The sequence below is a fragment of the Dryobates pubescens genome, chromosome 2 (genome assembly GCF_014839835.1).
Source record: "Dryobates pubescens isolate bDryPub1 chromosome 2, bDryPub1.pri, whole genome shotgun sequence".
In the NCBI taxonomy this organism is placed as follows: Eukaryota; Metazoa; Chordata; class Aves; order Piciformes; family Picidae; genus Dryobates; species Dryobates pubescens.
Genome location: NC_071613.1, coordinates 15,619,773 through 15,640,730, shown reverse-complemented (window position 1 = coordinate 15,640,730; position 20,958 = coordinate 15,619,773). Strand labels below are relative to the sequence as shown.

The window sequence follows — 20,958 nt, the reverse complement described above, 5'->3', positions numbered from 1 at the left end:
GCTCCAGTGTTTGGACACCCTCACAGTGCAAAAGCTTTTCCCTAAGTTCACATGGAGCCTCCTCTGCTCCAGCTTGCACCCACTGCCCCTTATCCTGCATCTCTGAGCAGAGCCTGGTTCTGTCCTCCTGACACTTGACCTTCACATCTTTATCAACATGAATGAGGTCACCTCTCAGTCTCCTCTTCTCCAAGCTAAAGAGCCCCAGCTCCCTCAGTCTTCCCTCAGCAGTGAGATGTTCCACTCCCTTCAGCATCTTCGTGGCTCTGCTGGACTCTACTGTACCCTACTCATTTCTCCATATGTTTTCTTGCCTCCTCAACAAGGTTTGGAAGTGGTTCATTTCAGTAAGACTTGCTCACTCTATGGTAGGGGTTGGAAGGGACCTCCAGAGATCCTCTCATCCTGCCCTCCTGCTAAAGCAGATTTGCCTAGATCAGGTTGCACAGGAATGAATCCGGGTGGGGTTTGAAAGGCTCCAGAGAAGGAGACTCAAGTTGGGAGCGGGTGTTGATCAGTTAGAGGGTAGAAGGGCTCTCCAGATGGACCTTGACAGGCTGGGCAGACAGGCAGAGTCCAACTTGATGACATTCAACAAATCCAAGGGCCAGGTGCTGTACTTTGGCCACAACAACCCCAGGCAGTGCTACAGGCTGGGGTTGGAGTGGCTGGAGAGCAGCCAGGCACAAAGGGACCTGGGGGTACTGATCAATGGTAGGCTGAACATGAGCCAACACTGTGCCCAGGTGGCCAAGAAGGCCAATGGCATCCTGGTCTGGATCAAGAATAGTGTGGCCAGCAGGAGCAGGGAAGTCATTGTGCCCTGTACTCAGCACTGGTTAGGCCACACCTTGAGTCCTGTGTCCAGTTCTGGGCCCCTCAGTTTAAGAAGGACATTGAGACACTTGAATGTGTCCAGAGAAGGGCAACAAAGCTGGGGAGAGGCCTTGAGCACAGCCCTGTGAGGAGAGGCTGAGGGAGCTGGGGTTGCTTAGCCTGGAGAAGAAGAGGCTCAGGGGAGACCTTCTTGATCTCTACAACTACCTGAAGGGTGGCTGTATGCAGGTGGGGGTTGGTCTCTCTTCTCCCAGGCACCCAGCACCAGAACAGGAGGACACAGTCTCAAGCTGTGCCAGGGGAGGTTTAGGATGGAGGTGAGGAGAAAGTTCTTCAGAGAGTTGTTAGCTGTTGGGATGTGCTGCCCAGAGAGGTGGTGGAGTCCCCATCCCTGGAAGTGTTCAAGAGGGGACTGGATGTGGCACTTGGTGCCATGGTTTAGTTGTCAGGAGGTGTTGGGTGACAGGTTGGACTCGATGATCTCAGAGGTCTCTTCCAACCTTATTGATTCTATGATTTTTTGATTCCACAACCTCTCTGGGCAGCCTGGTCCAGTTCTCACATGCCCTCAAACTGAGGAAGTATTTCCTTATGTCTACAGGGAACCTCCTGTGTTCCAGTTTGCTTCTGTTTCCCCTTGTCCTGTCCCTGGACACCACTGAGAAGAGTCTGGCTCCATCCTCCTGACACTTGCCCTGTAGATATTGATCAGTGTCCATGAGCCCTCCCAGTCTCCTCTTCTCCAGGCTAAGCAGCCCCAGCTCTCACAGCCTCTCCTCATTAGAGAGATGTTCAGTTCCCTCAGCATCTTTGTGGCTGGACTCTCTCCAGTATTTCTCTGTTGAACTGGGGACTCCAGAACTGGATGCAGTATCCCAGATGAGGCCTCACCAGGGCACAGTAGAAAGGGGAACAAGCTCCCTTAACCTCCTGGCCACTCTTCTTTTTGCAGCCCAGGATACCACTGGCCTTCTTGGCCATGAGGGCACACTGCTGGCTCATAGCAAACTTGTCCACCAGCACTCGCAGGTCCTTCTCTCACTTGGGATCTACTTCTGGCCGTTGTCTCCTGGGAGAAGATGCTCCCTGGCATTCTCTGGAAGACCTGAAGAGAATTGGCTCTTGCAATGGCAGGGCAAGGGGGAACAGCTTTGAGCTAGAAGAGGGGAGAATCAGACTGGAGATTAGGAAGAAATTCTTTCCAGTGAGGATGATGAGACACTGGAACAGGTTTCACAGGGAAGTTGTGGATGCCCCATCCCTGGAAGTGTTCAAGATCAGGCTGGCCAAGGCCTTGAGCAACCTCCTCTCACTTCAGAGAGTCCTACAAAGGACTGGCACTCCCATCTTTGCCTCATCTTCGTGTTGGCACTGTGGAGTCCATCAGGAGATCAAGCAGCACCCCACAGTCAACCACTGGGATTGAGGGCAACACAGGCAAATCCCTGGCTAAGGGCTGAGGATGGTACAACTGAGGTCAGGGCCTCCCTGCCTCAGGGATGCCACACTCTGGCCGAGGGGCTGTGGCAGGGTTTCTGTGGAAGCAACAGTGGCTGTGGGCGTAGCAGTGCCAGGGCAAGAGGCTTAGCCAGAGTAATCTCCAGCTTGGAATTTTCCTCCCACTACTTACTTCCCTGCATTTCACAGAAGCATTGAATTGTTTGGGTAGCAAAAGGCATTTTAGATCACCAAGAGCAAGCTTTTGCAAGCTGCTGCTGGAAAACCACACTGTGACTGCAAACATCAACCACGCTTGACAGCAGCAGCAGGGCTGCCTGCATACTGCCTAGGACCTTCCTCTTCCTTTTCAAACTACAGTGCTGCCAGAGCTGAACTGTACAGTCAGCTCCCTTCCCTGCCCCCAGCAGGGACTGTCCTCTCCATCTGATCCTCAGACTCTAATTGCTTCTACCCAGGAGAAGGAGAGTACTTTACTCCCTGCCTCTGTCACCCTCCTTATACTCCACCTTTTAACCGGGTGGGAGAGGACCTCCCTAGGGTTAGAACCACGGGAGGGAAGGATGCAATGTCCTCCTAGATCAGAACAAACTCTTGATCCAGCTTGTGTGCCCACTCCAGCAGAGGAAGGGAGAATACTCAGAGAACCACTTTGATTGCAAAAAACCTTTAAGATGACAGAGCCCAACCACTCTCTAACTCTACCAAGGCTGGTGCTAAACCACATCCTTCCGCACCACATCTCTGCAACTCTTAAACACCTTCAGGGATGGGGATTCAGCCACCTCCCTGGGGAGCCTGTTCCAGCCTTTGAGAACCCTTTCAGTGAGGGAGTTTCTTCTAATACCCAACCCAAACCTCCCCTGGCGCAACTTGAGGCCATTTCTTCTTCTCCTGTCACTTGTTACCAGGGAGAAGAGACCAGCCTCCTTTCAGGGAGTTGTAGAGAGCAATGAGGTCTCTCCTCAGCCTCCTCTTCTCCAAATTAAACCACCTCAGTTCCCTCAGCTGCTCCTCGCAGCACCTGATAGGATATTTCGCAACGCTCCGCAGATTCTCTCGAAACAGCGCCCAACCGAAATCCTCGGGGTGTTCACTCAAAAACAGGGACGCTGGCAAAACGCATATACATACACACATCCCCCAGCGGGTACCCCCGGGCATGCCGAGGGCAGCGGCAGGCACGGCCGGCGGGGCAGTCTCCCGAGGCGAAGGGGCTTGAGGAGATGCGCGGTCCCGGGGAGTCCTTACCTGAGACGTTGAGGCGACCCCCGAGGAACCAGCGAGCGGTGCCGGCGGGCCGGCCGGGCCGGCAAGCCGTGTGGAAGGGGTTGTCCCAGCACAGCGTCCCCCGTGCCGCCTCCGCCCAGAACCCGGCGGGGTCGCGGGCCGCCCGCTCCTGCCAGGCTCCGTAGCCGCCCGGCGGCAGCTCCGCGGAGCCCCCCGCACCGCGGCGGCAGCTGCGGCCAGCCAGGGGCGGCCGGCCCGGCGGGGGCCAGCGGCTGAGGGGGCGCAGCACCCGCGCCCGGGCGGCTGTCAGAGCCATGGGGGGTACTGCCCGCGGCTGCGCTCCGAGCCGCGCCCGCACCCCGCCAGCCGCGAGCCCGCCTCCCAGCCTAGAAGCAGCCCCCGCCCGCCCGAGGAGACCGCCTGCGGGGAGGGGCTGCGGCCGGCGGGGCGGCTCCGGGGCGGCCGCGGAGCGCCCCGCAGCCTGGGCAGCTTCCCGCAGCCAGGGGGAACCCCTGCACCCGCATGGCCCCCGGCTCATCCTGCGCCCTGACACACAGAGTCATTAACCTTGGAAAAGACCTCTGAGAACAGCCAGGCCAACCTTCCACCGAACACCTCCATGGCCAATAAAGTGCCACGTAGTTTTTTTTAACACTTCCTGGGATGGCGACTCCTCCATCTCCCTGGGGAGCCTGTTCCAAGGCCTGACCACTGGGTAAAGAAAATTCTTCCTAATGTCCAATCTAAACCTCCCCTGGTATAGCTTGAGGCCCTCACCTCTTGTCCTGTCATAAGTTATAGGGGAGAGGAGAGGCCAACACCATCCTCACCACAGCTCTCTTTGAGACACAGAATCATAGAATCATAAAAGTTGGAACAGACCTCTCAGATCATCAAGTCCAAACTTCTACCCACCACTTCCACAGCTGCTAGACCCTACACCCAAGGTGCCACATCCATAGGTTTCAAGCTGTGCCAGGGGAGGTTTAGGCTGGAGGTTGGGAAGAAGTTCTACAGAGAGAGAGTGATTGCCCATTGGAATGGGCTGCCTGGGGAGGTGGTGGAGTCACCACCACTGGAGGTGTTCAGGAGGAGACTTGATAGGGTGCTTGGTGCTATGGTTTAGTTGATCAGATGGTGTTGGATGATAGGTTGGACACTATGATCTCAAAGGTCTCTTCCAACCTGGTTTATTCTATTCTATTCTGGAAGGCTCTGCCAACAATGAAAAACTTCTTTACTTTGGGGGTGCCAGAGCACTGGAGCAGGCTGCCCAGAGAGGTTGTGGAGTCTGCATCTCTGGAGACTTTCAAATGCCATGTGGATGGATTCCTGTGCAACCTGCCCTAGGTGAACCTGCATTAACAGCAGGGTTGGACTTGATCTCTGGAGGTCCCTTTCAACCCCTGTGATCTGAAGGCAGCTGCTAGTCCAACAAGACCAAAGACTGGGGTGCCTTTATTTCCACACCCTGTTAGACCTCTGCATCCTTGCTCTTGGCCCCACTGCAGAGTGCATTAGCTCCCTGCAGCTGGTTTCATGATCCTCCTTCCTCCAGTGTCCTCAGCCCACTGATCTAGTGTGGGGTGTCCCTGCCCAGAGCAGGGGGGTTGGAACTAGATGATCCTTGTGGTCCCTTCCAACCCTGACTGATACTATGATACTTCCCTGGAGAGAGAGACTAGGTGGATAGCAAAGGCTCTTTTATTGACAGGTGTGAGCACAGCTGCTTTGCAGTCCTGCTTGGTGGCTGTCCCGCCGAGTCCCTCACTTCAGCAGGGACTGTAGGGGCATGCCTTTGGCAGCACTGACTTGAGATGACCCTTTCATTCTGGAAGGAAGAAAAACAAACAAACAAGACATGTTTGGGCTGCTGGCCAGAAGAGCAGGAAGCCTGAGAGCCCCGAGCCCCACTGGGCTGGTCCTTCCTCTGCTGCTCCCCCCCACAGATGGGGAATGACAGGCAGCGAAGAGGGACGTCCCCAGCCTCTCTTGGCAGCCTGCCCGTGCAGGGCTGAACAGAGCGGACTCACGGTGCCTTCTCGACGTCCTCGATGCCCTCGGGCAGGCGTGCGTTGAGTGTCTCGGGCAGCAGGAAAGCCGCGGAGCCGCAGAGCACCGCCACGCCGCAGTAGGTCACCTCAGGCAGAGACCTCCACACCTCATCCATCAGGAACACAAGTGGGGCCAAAGACCCTCCGAGGCGTGCCATGAAGGCGGTGTACCCCATCCCATTCTGCCTGAAAGAGTAGGGCAGCGTGGGGGTGCAGACCACCACGAGAAAGAGATGGATGCTTCATCACATCAGACCTTGGGGGAAAGCTCAGACCTTTCACCTTACCCCGCCAAAAATTTTTTCCACTGCCAGATTTTTTTCCCTAGGAGTTGGTTTTCCTTTCTTCTGATCACCCTACAATGATATTTCCCAGAGGGCAAATGTGGCTGCTGTGAGAAGTAGATTTATGTCATTATGAGAAAGAAGTTGCAGGTCCACAGCAAAAATATCTGCTCTGAAGTTGTTTCATCTGTAAATGCCTAAAACCCTGAGTGTGTTCTCTACCCATCCCTTAGGATGCCCTCTGATCTGCTGAGAGCAAACCTAACAGTGGCTGGAAAGCTGCCCAGTATAGAAAGACCTGGGGGCATTGATCAACAGCTGGCTGAACATCAGCCAGTGCGTTCAAAGGTGGCTAAAAAGGCCAACAGCATCCTGTCCTGGTTCAGGGCCAGCGTGACACAAGCAGGACCAGAAAAGGGATAGTGCCCCTGTAATCAGCACTGGGGAGGTCACGTTTTGAGGACTGGGTTCTGTTTTGGGACCTCCACTACAGGAAAGACATTGATGCGCTGGAGTGGGTCCAGAGAAGGACAAAGCAGCTGCTGAAGGGTCTGGAGAATAGGTCTGGTGAGGAGAGGCTGAGGGAACTGAGATTGTTTAGTGCAGAGAGGACAAGGCTGAGCAGAGACCTTCTTGCTCTCTACAGTTCCCTGAAAGGAGGCTGGGGTGAGGGGGGTGTTGGTCTCTACTCCCTGGTAAGAACTCATAGAACGAAGCAGGGCATCAGGGCAGGTTGAGGTTCAGGTTGGATATCAGAAGAAACTTCCTCCCTGAAAGGTTCTCAAAGACCAGAACAGGCTGCCCAGGTAGGTGGCTGAATCCTCATCCCTGGACACGTTTCAAAGAGGCAGAGATGTAGCACCAGCCTTGGCAGAGTTAAAGAATGGTTGGACTTGATGATCTTAAAGGTCTTTCCCAACCCAAATGATATGGTGAGGGATTGTTCAGACTTTCACCAGGAAACCAGTGAAGCAATTCCTTCCACCAGTCCCCCCTCTATCCCAAACAATGCTGATGCTTAACTGGGTTTTATGTTACCATCACCCAGTTGTTTTAATAAGCTCTCCTTTTCCCTCCTGAGGGGCTATCTAATCTCTGTTTTAATATCACCTCATGTCCAGAGGACTGTCAAACGTGGTTGTGTGTGTCTCTTATATAGCTTGGTGTTTCAAATGATTGGGGTTTGGGTGTATTATTGGCAGATTATCACAGGAGACTAAAACTTTTCTAAGCACAGATGTCTTCTGGACTTCAAAACTCTTCCCACACAGAACAGTGCTCACCTTTTGATACATCTCCCTACCAGCATAACCTAACCACACAGACCCCACATAAAACCAGGGCAACTTTCTGCCCCTTCCTTGTGTAATTCCTAGAACCTGCTACTTCTAGAGGCAAGGCATCAGTCCTGCAGTCCAGCCCACAGCACATACAGTGCTGATGTGCAAGGCCTGAGGGTGAGATCCCACTGAGGCTCTGGTTGAGCACTCAGGTGAGTGGCATCTCTTACCTGAGTACCGTGGGGTAGAGCTCAGAGGTGTACAAGTAGACAGTAGTGAATGCAGCTTCTGAGAAACCTTTGCCCATAATGGCTACTACAGAGCGCAGGGAGGTGAAGGCTAGGAGGAAAGAAAAGACATTTACCATAGAATCATAGAATTGTCAGGAAGGGACCTCAAGGGACCTCACCTAGCTTCAACCCCCCTGCCATGGGCAGGGACACCTCACACTACAGCAGGTTGCTCTCAGCCACATCCAGCCTGGCCTTAAAAACCTCCAGGGATGAGGCTTCCACCACCTCCCTGGGCAACCTGTGCCAGTGTTCCAGCACCCTCATAGTAAAGAACTTGTTCCTAACATCCAGTCTATATCTGCCCTTCTCTAGTTTGAAACCATTGCCCCTTGGCCTATCCCTACAGGTCTTTGTAAACAGTTTCTCTCCATCCTTCTTGTAGCCCCCTTCAGGTACTGAAAGGCTGCTATTAGGTCTCCCCAGAGCCTTCTCTTCTCCAGGCTGAACACCCCCAGCTCCCTCAGCCTGTCCTTGTAGAAGAGGTCTCCAGCCCCCTGATGATTTTTGTGGCCCTCTTCTGGACCTGCTCCATCAGGATCTCTAAGGCCCCTTCCAACAGAATCACAGAAACCATCCAGAAGCTGATCCAGTCCAATCCTATGATTCTATGCAGAGCATCTCACGCTTAGGAATGAGGATGTTGGCTCCTATGCACACTCCGGTCAGGATGAGGCTCCAGGCCTGGCTCTGCCGTCGTCCCACTCGATTCACCAGCACATACATGATCATCTTGGCTGGGATCTCAATGATGCCAAAAACAAACTGGGAGAGGTACATGTTGAGCCCAAAGCCAGTTAGTTTCAGGCTCATGCCGTAGTAAGAGAAGGCGACACCAAACCTGCAGGGAGTGGTGGAGGTGGAGGTGGGCATCAGGGAAAGGCATCTGAGGAGCTGCAGCCCAAATCCCCTGTTGGGCTGGGTTGAAAATTCCCCCCCACCCCCCACCATAAAATTGCCAGAGCAGCTCAGTTGGGAAGCAAATGAAGCTGTGTTTGCAAGCAAAACTACAATCCCAAACCTGGAATGCAATGGATATGTACAAAGCACACAAGATCTACATGTACTTACAGTTTACAACCAGCTGGAGAACCCCCCCTGGACAAAACCAAGGGACTACCAACAGCTTCTCCCTCTCTTCCCCAGGCAAGGGAAAAAGAAAGAGGAGGGGAAAAAAGAGCAGAGAGTGGCTTGTTAGTACTTAGCCACAAGAAGAACACAGCCCAGGTCAGCAAAGCCAGCAGAAGCACCAGCCAGAGCGAAGGGAGACAAAAAGAGGAGAGAGAGAGAGAGAGTTTACAAACTAATTTTATGTTGGTTTTCAGACGAATGGAATAATTTAGGCCTTCTCATTATTTTCCTTGGTTTTTTTACATCCAATGGTATTTCATTTCCTTTCTACTACTTTCTGTTCAAGATCTGTGGAAAATTCTCCTAGGCACAGCCTGAAACTGCCACAGTGACAACTGCTTACCACACGGCCCCGGAACACAGGGAGATCCTCCTTAGGACTGGTGTCCTGAACAGGCTGATGTAGGAGTAGCTCTTCCCTGGACTTGTGTCTGTTGCCATCTGTCTGAGGGCCTGAGAGAGGTGGAAAGAAAGGAAATTGTGACCTTCCAGTATCTGAAGGGGGCTACAAGAAAGCTGGGGAGGGACTTCTTAGGGTGTCAGGGAGCAATAGGACTGGGGGGAATGGAACAAAACTAGAAGTGGGTAGATTCAGATTGGATGTCAGGAAGAAGTTCTTTCCCATGAGGGTGGTGAGAGACTGGCATAGGTTGCCCAGGGAGGTGGTGGAAGCCTCATCCCTGGAGGTTTTGAAGGCCAGGCTGGCTGTGGCTGTGAGCAACCTGCTGTAGTGTGAGGTGTCCCTGCCCATGGCAGGGGGGTTGAAGCTAAGTGAGGTCCCTTCCAACCCTGACAATTCTATGATTCTACATTTAGGATCCAGACCTGAAAACCTACTCAGGATGGGCCCTGTGCCCTTCCCAGCTCCAGCTCCACCTTGCTTTTTCTCATACGCTTCCATTGCACAATGATTCTCTGGGCACACATTATCAGAAACCTGTCTTGGGACCAGGGGAGGCTTAGGTTGGATATCAGAGGAAACTTCTTCACTGAAAGGGTTCTCAGACTGGCACAGGCTCCCCAGGCAGGTGGTTGAATCCCCATCACTGGAGGTGTTTAGAAGGTGCAGAGTTGTGTTGCTGAGGGACACAGTTCAGCACCAGCTGAGTGGTGCCTCTGCCTTAGTCTGCTGTGTTTCTCTCTTGCTGCATCTTTAGCCCAGTGCATTGAGGCTTCTTGTCACAGCAATGGTCGAAGGACTCTACTAAGTGAAGAGGGTTTCTTGCCCCACGGAAGCTGAGCTGCTGCTTTACCTTTAGGAGTGAATGTAGCTGCTTTCTAGAGTAAAGTAGAGCAGGGCACCCTGTGGACCTCACTGACCAGCCTGCAGGCTGAGCATCGCTTCAGCTATCGAACAGAAGTGAAACAAAGAGAAACATCGGAGAGGGGGAACATGGGTCTGGATCTTTAGTTTCTCACCTCTGGTGAGACAGTGAAGTCTTTCCTTCCATTCATTCTTGCACACCTAAGCAGGTGCCTGTGAGCTTGTTTCACTTTGCCATTGGCTATGAGCCAGCGGGCAGACTCTGGGACCCACCTGGAGCGAGGAGAGAAGACAGTGTTCCTGTTGGCATTCCGTGTTTTCCACCCCACAGCATGGCTCTGGCCACAGACTCTTCAGGGAATTTCAGCTTCAGGTAAGAAGAGCAGCTGTGGCTCATGAGCAGAAGAGTGATGGGACACCCTTGGTACAGGTACAAGCTGCTCTACCCTTGAAGGAGCACAGGCTGCTGCTTGAAGTCTGTCTAGTCAAGCAGTTCATCAGGTGGGCTTTGATCAGAGCCTTGAGTTTTCTGATCTGGTTAAAGTTGCAGACCCTTGCCAATTCAAATCAGTTCCAGGGAGCTTATGCTTACAGATTCATGTTTTTCTTTGGGGGGGAGAGGTACTCTAAACTTTGAAATCATAGGATGTAAAAAATTACTATGCAGAAAGAATGCAGTAAGCTCTCTACTTAGTTTGTTCATTGCTAATCTGATTGGGGTTTATAACAATTCAAGACCACCATCAGGGGGCTAGGTCGTTGTGGCTGCAGCCCCCAGTGAAGTGTCTGTGCCAGTCACTGAGTGCCAGGTGATGCTGTACTGCTGCAGAAGCGAATTAGCACTTGTCATAAACCAGCATAAACTGCCTCCCCTTGGACTTCTCGGTGATCTTGTGTCTGGTTGCAGTTCACCCCTGCGTGGCTGCAGGTGGCAGTGCAGCCCGTCCGGCCCGGAGGGTACCTGGCATTTTGTGGGTTAGCATAGCAGTCGGGCTTTGAAACACCCCACAGTGGCTGCATCCTACTGCAGCAGCTAACACCCTACCTTCTCCTGCTCAAACCTGTCCCCTGGCAGAAGTGGAGAACAGAATCTGCCTTTCTCATGGAGGCTTTCTGCTGGGCATGCTGTGCAGGCAGTGGGAAGTCTAGGGACCTTGGAGAAGTATGTGGCTACGAGGTCTGCTGAGGTCACAGGGTTGTCAGAATCTCTCATGGGAACAGTTCAAGGCCAGTTCCCTGCAAGCTGTTGATGATTAATATGCCCTGAAGCAGGTTACAAAAAGACCTAATGAACAACTGCTGTCACTGTTCAAGCAGTAGGTGAAAACTATGTGTAGAGCAAAAGAACATTTGCAGAACTGCTCTTCTGCATCTGAAAGTTTTCAGCTCCTCCACACAAGCTTGTCATAGAATCCATCCGCTTGGAAAGGACCCCTGGGATCATCAAGTGCAGCCATTAATCCTACTCTGCCAAGTTCACCCCTAAACCATATCCCCAAGCACCACATCTAAGTGAGCTTTAAACACATCCACTCAACCACCTTCCTGGGCAGCCTGTTCCAATGCCTGACCACTGAGCACTCTTCCTGTGAAAATGCTTTTCCTAATTGTCAGGGCTGGAAGGGACCTCAAGGATCACCCAGTTCCAACCCCCCTGCCATGGGCAGAGACACCTCACACTACATCAGGTTGCTCACAGCTGCCAAGCAGAACCTGGCTCCATCCTCCTGGCACTCTCCCTTTACATGTTTGTCAACAGGAATGAGGTCACCTCTCAGTCTCTTCCTCTCCAAGCAAAAGAGCCTCAGCTCCCTCAGTCTCTCCTCATAAGGAAGATGTTCCACTCCCTTCATCATTTTTGTGGCTCTGTGCTGGAATCTCTCTCAAGCAGTTCCCTGAGGTCCTTCTTGAACTGAGGGGCCCAGAACTGGACACAATACCCCAGATGCAGCCTCACCAGGGCAGAGGCTATCCTGTAATCAGCACTGCAACTTTTGCCATGCTCACAGAGCAGGAGAGATGAATCACAACCTGCTCCCATCCCCACCAGCTGTCTGGCTGCAGGGTGCTGCACTCACCACAGGCAGACAACGCTCAGAAGACAAGGTCCTGTGACAGCTACTAGCAGCCAGTGCCATTGCCTCACCAAGAAGGCTACCATGGCCAGCAGCATGTTCCCAACGCTCCAGAAGACGCTGATCAGGATCCCGATGAAGGTCCGGTGCTCTATGTCCACCCACTCCATCCCTGCAAGAGGGAAGGATCATTCAGCTGGGACACAACAGAGCTACTCCTAAGTGGCTGTCTTAATTTGAGTCCATTTAACACTGTTAAAGCATTAATTAAGCTAAAGGAAAACTGTAGCTCTTGGATCTGCTTCCCAAGAGGGAGAAATTTCTGGGTTTGGACCAGCCTGGTATCTCACACTTAGAAAGACTCAGGTGGCATCAATTGCAAGCATGAGTGCCACAACAGAACTACTACTAAGTGGCTGTCTTAATTTGATTCCATTTGATACTGTTAAAGCATTAATTAAGCTAACAGGAAAATAGTAGTTCTTGGAGCTGCTTCCCCAGAGGGATGCTCTTTTGGCTGCCTGGAGGGAAGTTGCTTGTATATCAGTTTCCACACTCCTGTTTCTGCCCTGTCTGCTAGGCAAGTCCCTGCCTCCCTGCTGCCTGTCAGAGGTGCCCCAGTGTGCCAGTTTTAGGCTGAGGCCTCCAAAGTTTTCCACAGGTCTCGAGCAGAGTGTGGGAGGATGCAAATAAATCACCCATGGATGCAAAAGGGAAAACAATGATAAGGTCTAAATGATGGTCTGGTAACTAACACAGTTGTATAAACTAACTCTCTTTTGGGCTTCTTTGCTCCACCAGCTGGCTGCTTCATGCTTGGCTGTTGCTGGCCTTGGCTGTCCTGGTGGTTTTAGGCTATGCCTTACAAAATTTAGTTACAGATTCTGAGCAGAAAAGTAGCAAAAATAATTACCAATAATTCCCTCTTGGGGGTAAAGAGGAAAACTAAAGATTATCCTAAACCATTTCAGTGGAGAAAAATGCCTGGTATAAGATTGGCTGTACCAAAATAACTCTCTCTCTGATCTCTTCTCCACTTGCTTCACTCAGGAGAGAGAAGAAGAGGACACAGTCTCAAGCTGTGCCAGGGGAAGTTTAGGCTGGAGGTGAGGAGAAAGTTCTTCACTGAGAGAGTTGTTGGCCATTGGGATGTGCTGCCCAGGGAGGTGGTGGAGTCCCCATCCCTGGAGGTGTTTAGAAAGAGACTGGATGGGGTGCTTGGTGCCATGGTTCAGTTGATTAGGTGGTGCTGGGTGATAGGTTGGACTTGATGATCTCGAAGGTCTCTTCCAACCTGGTTAATTCTATTCTGTTCTACATTTTGTACACCTTCACTGCACTCCAGTGCAGATTGTAGTTTTGCTTGTAAACACAGCTTCCATTTGCTTCATGTTGAGCTGGTCTGGCAAAGTTAATGTGTGTGTGTGTGTGTGTGTGTGTGTGGAATTTCAGCCCACCACATCTGTGTTCTTCTTGTGGCTAAGTACTAACAAACCACACTCTGCTCTTTTTTCCCCCTCTCCTCTTTCTTTTTCCCTTTGCTGGGAGGGGGAGAGAGGGGGAAGCCCTGGGCAGCCCCCTGGCTTCGTGTTGTTTATAAATACATGTAAATATTGTCTATTTAGTCACTGCATTCCATATTGCTAGATTGCAGTCCTGCTTGTGAAGTGCAGCTCCAGAGTGCTCTCCAACGGGGCTGGGCTGGCAATTTTGTGTCGGGGGCAGGGGGGGAGGGTGGTAATTTCAACCCACCACACCAGCCTGAAAGTACAGCTGGGCACCCACAAACCCCCATGTACTCACCCAGAGGCAGGACAATAATGGAGATCCCACTCAGGGCCACCCCAGTGAGGGTCCGTGTGACGGCCAGCATGACGTAGGAGACGGAGGCAGCGCTCAGCATCCCGAACGCCACAGAGCAGAGGAGGGACAGCAGCAGCATGGCCTTGCGTCCGAACCTGCCACGAGCACAGGCTGGGTTAGGGCAGCTGGAAGCCTGGCTCAGGAGTGGGGCTTGAGAGGGGGCAAAGCAAAGGCTCCAGAAGGAAGATGAAAAGAGTGCCTGCTCTGCAAAGAGGGCCAGACACAGAATCCACCAGGTTGGAAGAGAACTCCCAGGGTGATCAAGTCCAACTGATCACCCAACCCTAACTAATCAACCAGACCATGGCACTCAGTGCCTCATCCAGGCTCTTCTTAAACACCTCCAGGGATGAGGACTCCACCACCTCCCTGGGCAGCACATTCCCATGGCCAAGCTCTCATTCTGGGAAGAACTTCCTCACATCCAGCCTAAACCTCCCCCTGCACAGCTTGAGACTGTGTCCTCTTGTTCTGGGGCTGGTTGCCTGGGGGAAGAGACCAACCCCCACCTGGCTACAACCTCCCTTCAGGTAGTTGTAGAGAGCAATGAGGTCACCCCTGAGCTGCCTCTTCTCCAGGCTAAGCAACCCCAGCTCCCTCAGCCTCTCCTCCCAGGGCTGTGCTCCAGACCCCTCCCCAGCTTTACTGCCCTTCTCTGGGCATGTTTGAGCAACTCAACATCTTTCTTGAATTGAAGAGCCCAGAGCTGGACACAGGACTCCAGGTGTGGCCTAACAAGTGTGCTCCCCAGAGGAGGAGACAGCTCTGGAGGTCTTGAGCAACCAGGGCTAGTGGAAGGTGTTGCTGCCCATGGAAGAGGGGTAGGAACTAGATGATCTTTAAGGTCCAATCCAAACCATTCTATGATTCTAGGATATAGAATTGGGCACAAGGCTCTCCAATGGAGAGAGCATCACCAGTCAGAACAACCTATTCACCATCATTATCAAAAGCAGTGGTGCCAGCCTGAAATCCCATGCTGCTGACACCTCAATCCCTCTCATGTTTGTCCCTGTGGGTCTGGCTCAGCATTTCCTCCTCCCAGGGCTCAATCACATTTCTCTATCTTTTCAACACCCCCTGGGATGGGGACTCAGCCACCTCCCTGGGCAGCCTAGTTCAGTGTTTGAGAACTCTTTCAGTCAAGAAGTCTCTTCTGATACCCAAACTCACACTCCCCCAGTATAACTCAAGGCTATTTTCTCTCATTCTGGTGCTTGTTACTAGGAAGCAGAGACCAACACCCACCTGGCTACAACCTCCTCTCAGGGAGCTGTGGAGAGCAATGAGGTCTCCCCCTAGGCTCCTCTTTTCCAGACTAAACCCCAGCTCCTCCAGATGCTCCTCACCAGACCTGTTCTCCAGACCCCTCACCACCTTCTTTGCCTGCCTCTGGGCTCTCTCCAGCACCTCAGTGTCTTTCTTGAGCTGGGGGTCCCATAACAGAGCCCAGTCCTCAAAATATGACCTCCCCAGTGCTGATTCCAGGGGGACTATCCCTTTTCTGGTCCTGCTGGTGTCACACTATCCCTGATGCAGGCCAGGATGCTGTTTGCCTTCTTGGCCTCCTGGGCACACTAATGGCTCTTATTCAGGGTAACTGCCTGACAAATAAGATTTTCTTTTTCCCCCCATTAATGTTTTCCTTGAAAATGCAGCAAGAAGGATATAAACCCATGAGATTCCCTGCAGGGTGCAAGTCAGCTATTTATGGAGCCATTACCAGAATCTTTCAGCAAATGCATGCCACCTGCTAAGGAAAGCAGAAGCAAGCTGGCAGGGTCGAACTGCAGGCTGCTGGAAAGAATGCTGTTGAAATTGTCTGCAAAGGGAGGGGGTAGGAAACCACAACCCCTGAAAGATTAAATGGAGACATTCCAACAAGAGGAGCAAGCTGAACAAGCCTGGGAATGGATTAAAAAAGCCATTTTAGTCTGCAGGATGCATCCTGAAGCACCACAGCCACACATCTTTTAACTGCCTCCAGGGATGGGGACTCCTCCACCTCCCTGGGCAGCCTGCTCCAGTGCCTGAGAACCCTTTCTGGGAAGGAATTGTTCCTCATATCCAACCTGAACCACCCTTGGCACAACTTGAGGCTGATTTCCTCTTGCCCTGTCACTTGCTGCGTGTGAGGCCAACCTCCACCTGGCTGCAACCTCCTTTCAGGGAGCTGCAGAGGGTCATGAGAAGCTACTTCCCCCCTGCATCTAGTGCATGCATTTACTCTGAACCCCTCACTTAGGTGTCCTTAAGCAGTTTCCATATAACCTGCAAGGAATTAACTACTCTTTTACCCTCTTGTTTTGGTTCTGGTTTGGCCAGCCTGCTCCCTTTATTTATTTACTTACTTATTTTTGGACATTTGTCTTTTCTGACATCAATCTCACAGGCAGTGGAGCTCTCCTTCAGTTTTCACTGCTGCAGCAGCAGTGCTGGCTGTGGTCATTGCTGCAGTGCATCTTACTCCTAATCCAAGGCCAGAGCTGCTTCTCTGGTGGGTTGCCGAGTTTCTCATCCATGGAGCATTTAGCCCCTGCATTGCTTTCTAGTATGAGGAGGAGGAGGAGCAGGGAAGTCATTCTGCTCCTGTACTCAGAGGGGCCACACCTTGAGTCCTGTGTCCAGTTCTGGGCTCCTCAGTTTAAGAAGGATATTGAGACACTGAATGTGTCCAGAGAAGGGCAATGAGGCTGGGGAGGGGTCTGGAGCACAACCCTGTGAGGATAGGCTGAGGGAGCTGGGGTTGCTTAGCCTGGAGAGGAGGAGGCTCAGGGGAGACCTTCTTGCTCTCTACAACTCCCTGAAGGGTGGTTGTAGCCAGGTGGGGGTTGGTCTCTTCTCCCAGGCCCCCAGCACCAGAACAAGAGGACACAGCCTCAAGCTGTGCCAGGGGAGGTTTAGGCTGGAGGTGAGGAGAAAGTTCTTCCCAGAAAGTGAGATTGGCCATTGGGATGTGCTGCCCAGGGAGGTGGTGGAGTCCCCATCCCTGGAGGTGTTCAAGAGGGGATTGGATGTGGCACTTGAAGCCATGGTTTGGTTGTCAGGAGGTGTTAGGTATTGGGTCATAGGTTGGACTTGATGAGCTCTGAGGTCTTTTCCAGCCTGGCTGATTCTGTGATTCTATGACTTTGACCCAGCTTTCATGTGAGCAGCTGACCTCTCCCTTTACAAATCTGCTTTCTCCTTTCTGCCTGCCTTCTGCAGGTCACAGGTTTTGTAGAGCTGTCATCATGAAACCAAAGCCCTGGAGGAACAGCCTGGAAGGAGTCAAACCTGTCTGAGAGGTATCCGAATATCACAGCCCCCAGCGTAACGCCAACGAAGAAGAAGGTTGCGGTTGCCTGGTTCAATCCACGCCGCTCACACACCAGGTCCCACTGAAACACAAGGCCAAGAAGTGACACTCACTGCTCCCTTCAGTCTCTGCTGCCTTTTCACGTCCCTCCCCTCTGCTGGCCAGCCATTGTGTCTCGCCCTGGATATCAGACAAATCTGACTGTGGGGGTAGAGTCCAGCACTGCACACAGGACAGTCCTGAGAAATAGGAAGCTGCATCTCACAAAGCTCAGAGACCTCCCAGTTCTCTATCCCTAGCTGTGACAGCCTCTTTTTGGACACCTGTTTGGCACCAGACAGCTTTGCTGGGTGTGACTTATCACAGAGAATTCCCCTTTTCCCTTCCCTGACCTCTGTCATAGCTGCTCTCAACCTGCTTGGTGCACCTGAAAGGAAGGTGCAGTGAGTTTGGTCTTTTCTCTTTAGTAACAGGTGACAGAAAGAGAGGAGATGGCCTGAAATTGTGCCAGGGGAAGCTTAAGTTGGAGATTAGGAAGAATTTCTTCCCAGGCACTGGCCCAGGCTGCCCAGGGAAGGGAGATGGTGGAGTCACCATCCCTGGAGGTGTTCAAGAATCGTGTGGCCATGGCACCTGGGGACACAGTTTAACGGCCACGGTGGTGCTGGGTTGAAGGCTGGACTCAATGATCTTTAAGGTCTCTTCCAACCAAAACATTTCTATGATTCAATCATCAACCCAGCCTCACAGCTTCTGTGACAGGGCCAACCAGACCTTGAGCAACCTTTCTTGCTGCAATAGCAAAAAAATCCTGAGTGAGCCCTGGCCCCTTGGCCATGTCCTGAGCCCAGTGCAGCATGGGTGGAGCGTCAGGAGGCTCCCTGCTCAGCATCTGTTGTGGGGAGCACCTCCCCTGCCTTGTTCCTTAAAGGTGCCTTTCTCCCTGAAACACTGCAGGAATTGGGTACAGCCCTGGTGCACCTCTGGGACTCACATTTGTGCCTGCCAGAAACAGGGCTGGCTGGGTGGTGGGGAGGAGGCATCAGCTCTAGATTCAGGCTTGGCCCTGCTCTCATGGACACAGCCAGCACTACCAAGTGCTCTGAGGAGCAGCTGAGGGAACTGGGGTTGTTTGGTCTGGAAAATAGAAGGCTAAGAGGAGATCTCATTTCTCTCTACAGCTACCTGAAAGGAGGTTGCAGAAAGAAACAGGGTGGTTGGTCTCTTCTCCCTAGTATCAGGTGATAGAACAAGAGGAAATGGCCTGGAATTGTGCCAGGGGAGGGGTAGGTTGGATATGAGGAAAAATTTCTTTGCTGCAAGAGTGGTCAGGGATTGGAACAGGCTGCCCAGGGAGGTGGTGGAGTCACCATCCCTGGAGGTGTTCAAGAAACGTGTGGCCGTGGCACTCTGGTTCAGGGTTTAATGGCCATGGTGGTGTTGGGTCGATGGTTGGGCTCTAAGGTCACAGAGGTCTTTTCCAAACAAAACAATTGCATGACTGTGACTCTGTTTTCACAGAATCACAGTCACCAAGGGTGGAAGACACCTCAAAAATCATCAAGTCCAACCTGTCTCCACAGACCTCATGACTAAACCATGGCACCAAGTGCCACATCCAATCCCCTCTTGAACACCTCCAGGGATGGTGACTCCACCACCTCCCTGGGCAGCACATTCCAATGCCTAACAGCTCTCTCAGTGAAGAACTTTCTCCTCACCTCCAGCCTAAATTTCCCCTGGTGCAGCTTGAGACTATGTCCTCTTGTTCTGGTGCTGGTTGCTTGAGAGAAGAGACCAACCCCTTCCTGGCTACAACCTCCCTTCAGGTAGCTGTAGAGAGCAGTAAGGTCTCCCCTGAGCCTCCTCTTCTCCAGGCTAAACAATCCCAGCTCCCTCAGCCATGCCCCTTTCACCTGACCAAGTTGTTTCCTCCCCTAGGACCTCCTGTGACTTGGCTTGCTTTTCCAGGAAGGTAAAGCATTAACACCAGAGGTATCACTTTTAGCCCTAGGAAAGTGTTTTAGTAGGTGGGTGGTTAATGTTTGCTGGGCAGGGACCTCAGGCAGGCTGAAGGTTGTGACTGGCCAGCACACTGCATTGCAGCAGGAGAGCACATCTGCCTTGGCAGCAAGAGACACTGATGCTACCAGTGAAAAGAGGCAGCATGATCTTGGGGAGATCACCTCCTCAGTTCAAGAAGGACCTCAGAGAACTGCTTGAAAGAGTCCAGCACTGGGCCACAAAAATGATTGAGGGAGTGGAACATCTCCCTTATGATGAGAGACTGAAGGAGCTGAGGCTCTCCAGCTTGGAGAGGAGGAGACTGAGAGGTGACCTCACCCATGTTTATAAACATGTAAAGGGAGAGTGCCAGGAGGATGGAGTCAGGCTCTGCTGAGTGATGCCCAATGACAGGACAAGGGGCAGTGGGTGGAAGCTGAGGCATAGGAAGCTCCATGGAAACAGGAGGAGAACTTATTTCCCTGTGAGGGAGACAGAACACTGGAACAGGCTGCCCAGGGGGGTTGTGGAGTCTCCCTCTCTGGGGATATTCAGACCCTGCCTGGATGCATTCCTGTGAGATCTGCTCTAGGTGATCCTGCTCTGGCAGGGGAATTGGACTGGATGATCTCTTGAGGTCCCTTCCAACCCCTAATATTCTGTGGTCCTTTGATGAGGAGGAAGCTGGTGGCCAAGGGAACAGGAGTTACAAAGTCTGGAAGATCAAGAAGTCAGTCATGGGCTCATGTGAATTTCTGCTGGAGTGTAATCCAGTGTGGATGCCACGTGGCCCAAGCAGAGAAAATCCTGTGTATGTGTCTTCCCCCAACCCTTCCTCTCCTCTCAATCACCTGGAGAAATGAAGATGCTGCTTCTAACCACCAAGCTGAGCAAGGTGCTCGTAGTAATGTTAATAACGGTTGGCTTCTATGAGCTGCAGAGAGCTTCCCCATCCGAGGAAACCTTCTCCAAACAAGTAATTTCCACCGGCTAAAAGGTGAACGTTCCCCTTCCCTTCTGATTCTGTGCACCCAAGTGAACATCTTCCTGCCTGCTCCTCAAAGCACTGAGCTAATTTCATCCTTGGCTGGCTCACAGGCCAGGCGTTACCTGGGTGGAGATGGTGGAGGTGAACTGCGAGCGGTCGTAGACCCATCCGTGCTGGCACTGCTGGGTGCTGGAGCTGTTTTCTGGCTGCAGAGAGGAATTGAGCAGCAGGTGAAACTGAGGCTGTGAGAACATCTCACAGGACCTGAAAGTGCCATCAGGCTCCCGGGGGATGCTGACGAGCAGAACTTCCTCCGCGGTGAGGTTCGCAAAGGCCTCCTGGTGCGGAACGGCACAGCGGTGGGAGGGGGTAGCAGCCAGAAAGTTGTGCAGCAGGAAATGCATGGGGAGGTTGATTCTCAGGAGGCAGAGGCTAAACAGAATCAAGACCTGGAACCTGCCAAAGCCACCAACTTCCAGCAAGAGATCTTCGAATTTCATCTTGTCTGTGGAGTTTGCTCATTCGGAGCGAGCTACGTGCAAAGGAGCAGCAACATGAGCTCCAGGAGCAGCCTCTGTCCTGGAGAGCTCAGCTTCCCATGGCTTTTCACACAGCTGCTTTGTTGGACTTTGGGACCTCCCTGAAAGGTTGCCAAAAGTCACACTGAAACTCTTCACTTGGGGTAGAGCCAAAGCCATTGTCCTACGTGCACACAGCGCACCCGCTTCAAGTGGGCCCAGCACAAGCTGCCTTCTCCTTGAGAGTCCCTTCCTCCTGTTCATGGAATCAGAGAACTGGGGCACTTGGCAAAGACCTCCAAGATCATCGAGTCCAACCACAGGACCTCAGCATCACAGGACATTAGAGGCTGGAAGGGACCTCCAGAGATCACTCAGTCCAAC

General features: G+C 52.5%; 2 protein-coding genes across 3 annotated transcripts in view; both read right to left on the bottom strand.

The window, feature by feature from the left end:
• The window catches only part of ACSS1 (acyl-CoA synthetase short chain family member 1), a 36,730-nt gene extending 32,667 nt beyond the window's left edge, over positions 1–4,063 (bottom strand). The window contains exon 1 of the mRNA XM_054169015.1: positions 3,547–4,063. Within this exon, the coding sequence (XP_054024990.1) occupies positions 3,547–4,063 (517 nt within the window). The remainder of the gene's footprint in view (positions 1–3,546) is intronic.
• Positions 4,064–5,292: 1,229 nt separating this feature from the next.
• On the bottom strand, positions 5,293–20,556 carry SLC22A7 (solute carrier family 22 member 7). Of its 2 annotated transcripts, none has more exons than XM_054168140.1 (10): positions 20,179–20,556; positions 17,043–17,146; positions 13,707–13,861; positions 11,907–12,075; positions 9,984–10,101; positions 8,908–9,017; positions 8,060–8,274; positions 7,374–7,482; positions 5,559–5,765; positions 5,293–5,395 (listed from the first exon to the last, which is right to left on the bottom strand). In XM_054168140.1, the coding sequence occupies exons 1-10, from the start codon at positions 20,554–20,556 to the stop codon at positions 5,293–5,295; spliced, it is 1,668 nt and encodes a 555-aa protein (XP_054024115.1). The 2 variants fall into 2 exon arrangements, with proteins under 2 accessions (XP_054024115.1, XP_009902135.1); XM_009903833.2 differs by having other exon boundaries at positions 5,293–5,356.
• Positions 20,557–20,958: the final 402 nt, after the last annotated feature.

Excerpts from the sequence above, each read along its gene's own strand:
- SLC22A7 (XM_054168140.1), bottom strand. The coding sequence starts at position 20,556 with ATGAAATTCGAAGATCTCTTGCTGGAAGTTGGTGGCTTTGGCAGGTTC. Across the intron at positions 12,076-13,706 it reads CATTATTGTCCTGCCTCTGG|GGATGGAGTGGGTGGACATA; the intron begins GTGAGTACATGG and ends TCCCTCTTGCAG. Across the intron at positions 5,396-5,558 it reads GAGGACGTCGAGAAGGCACC|CCCAAACATGTCTTGTTTGT; the intron begins GTGAGTCCGCTC and ends TCTGGCCAGCAG.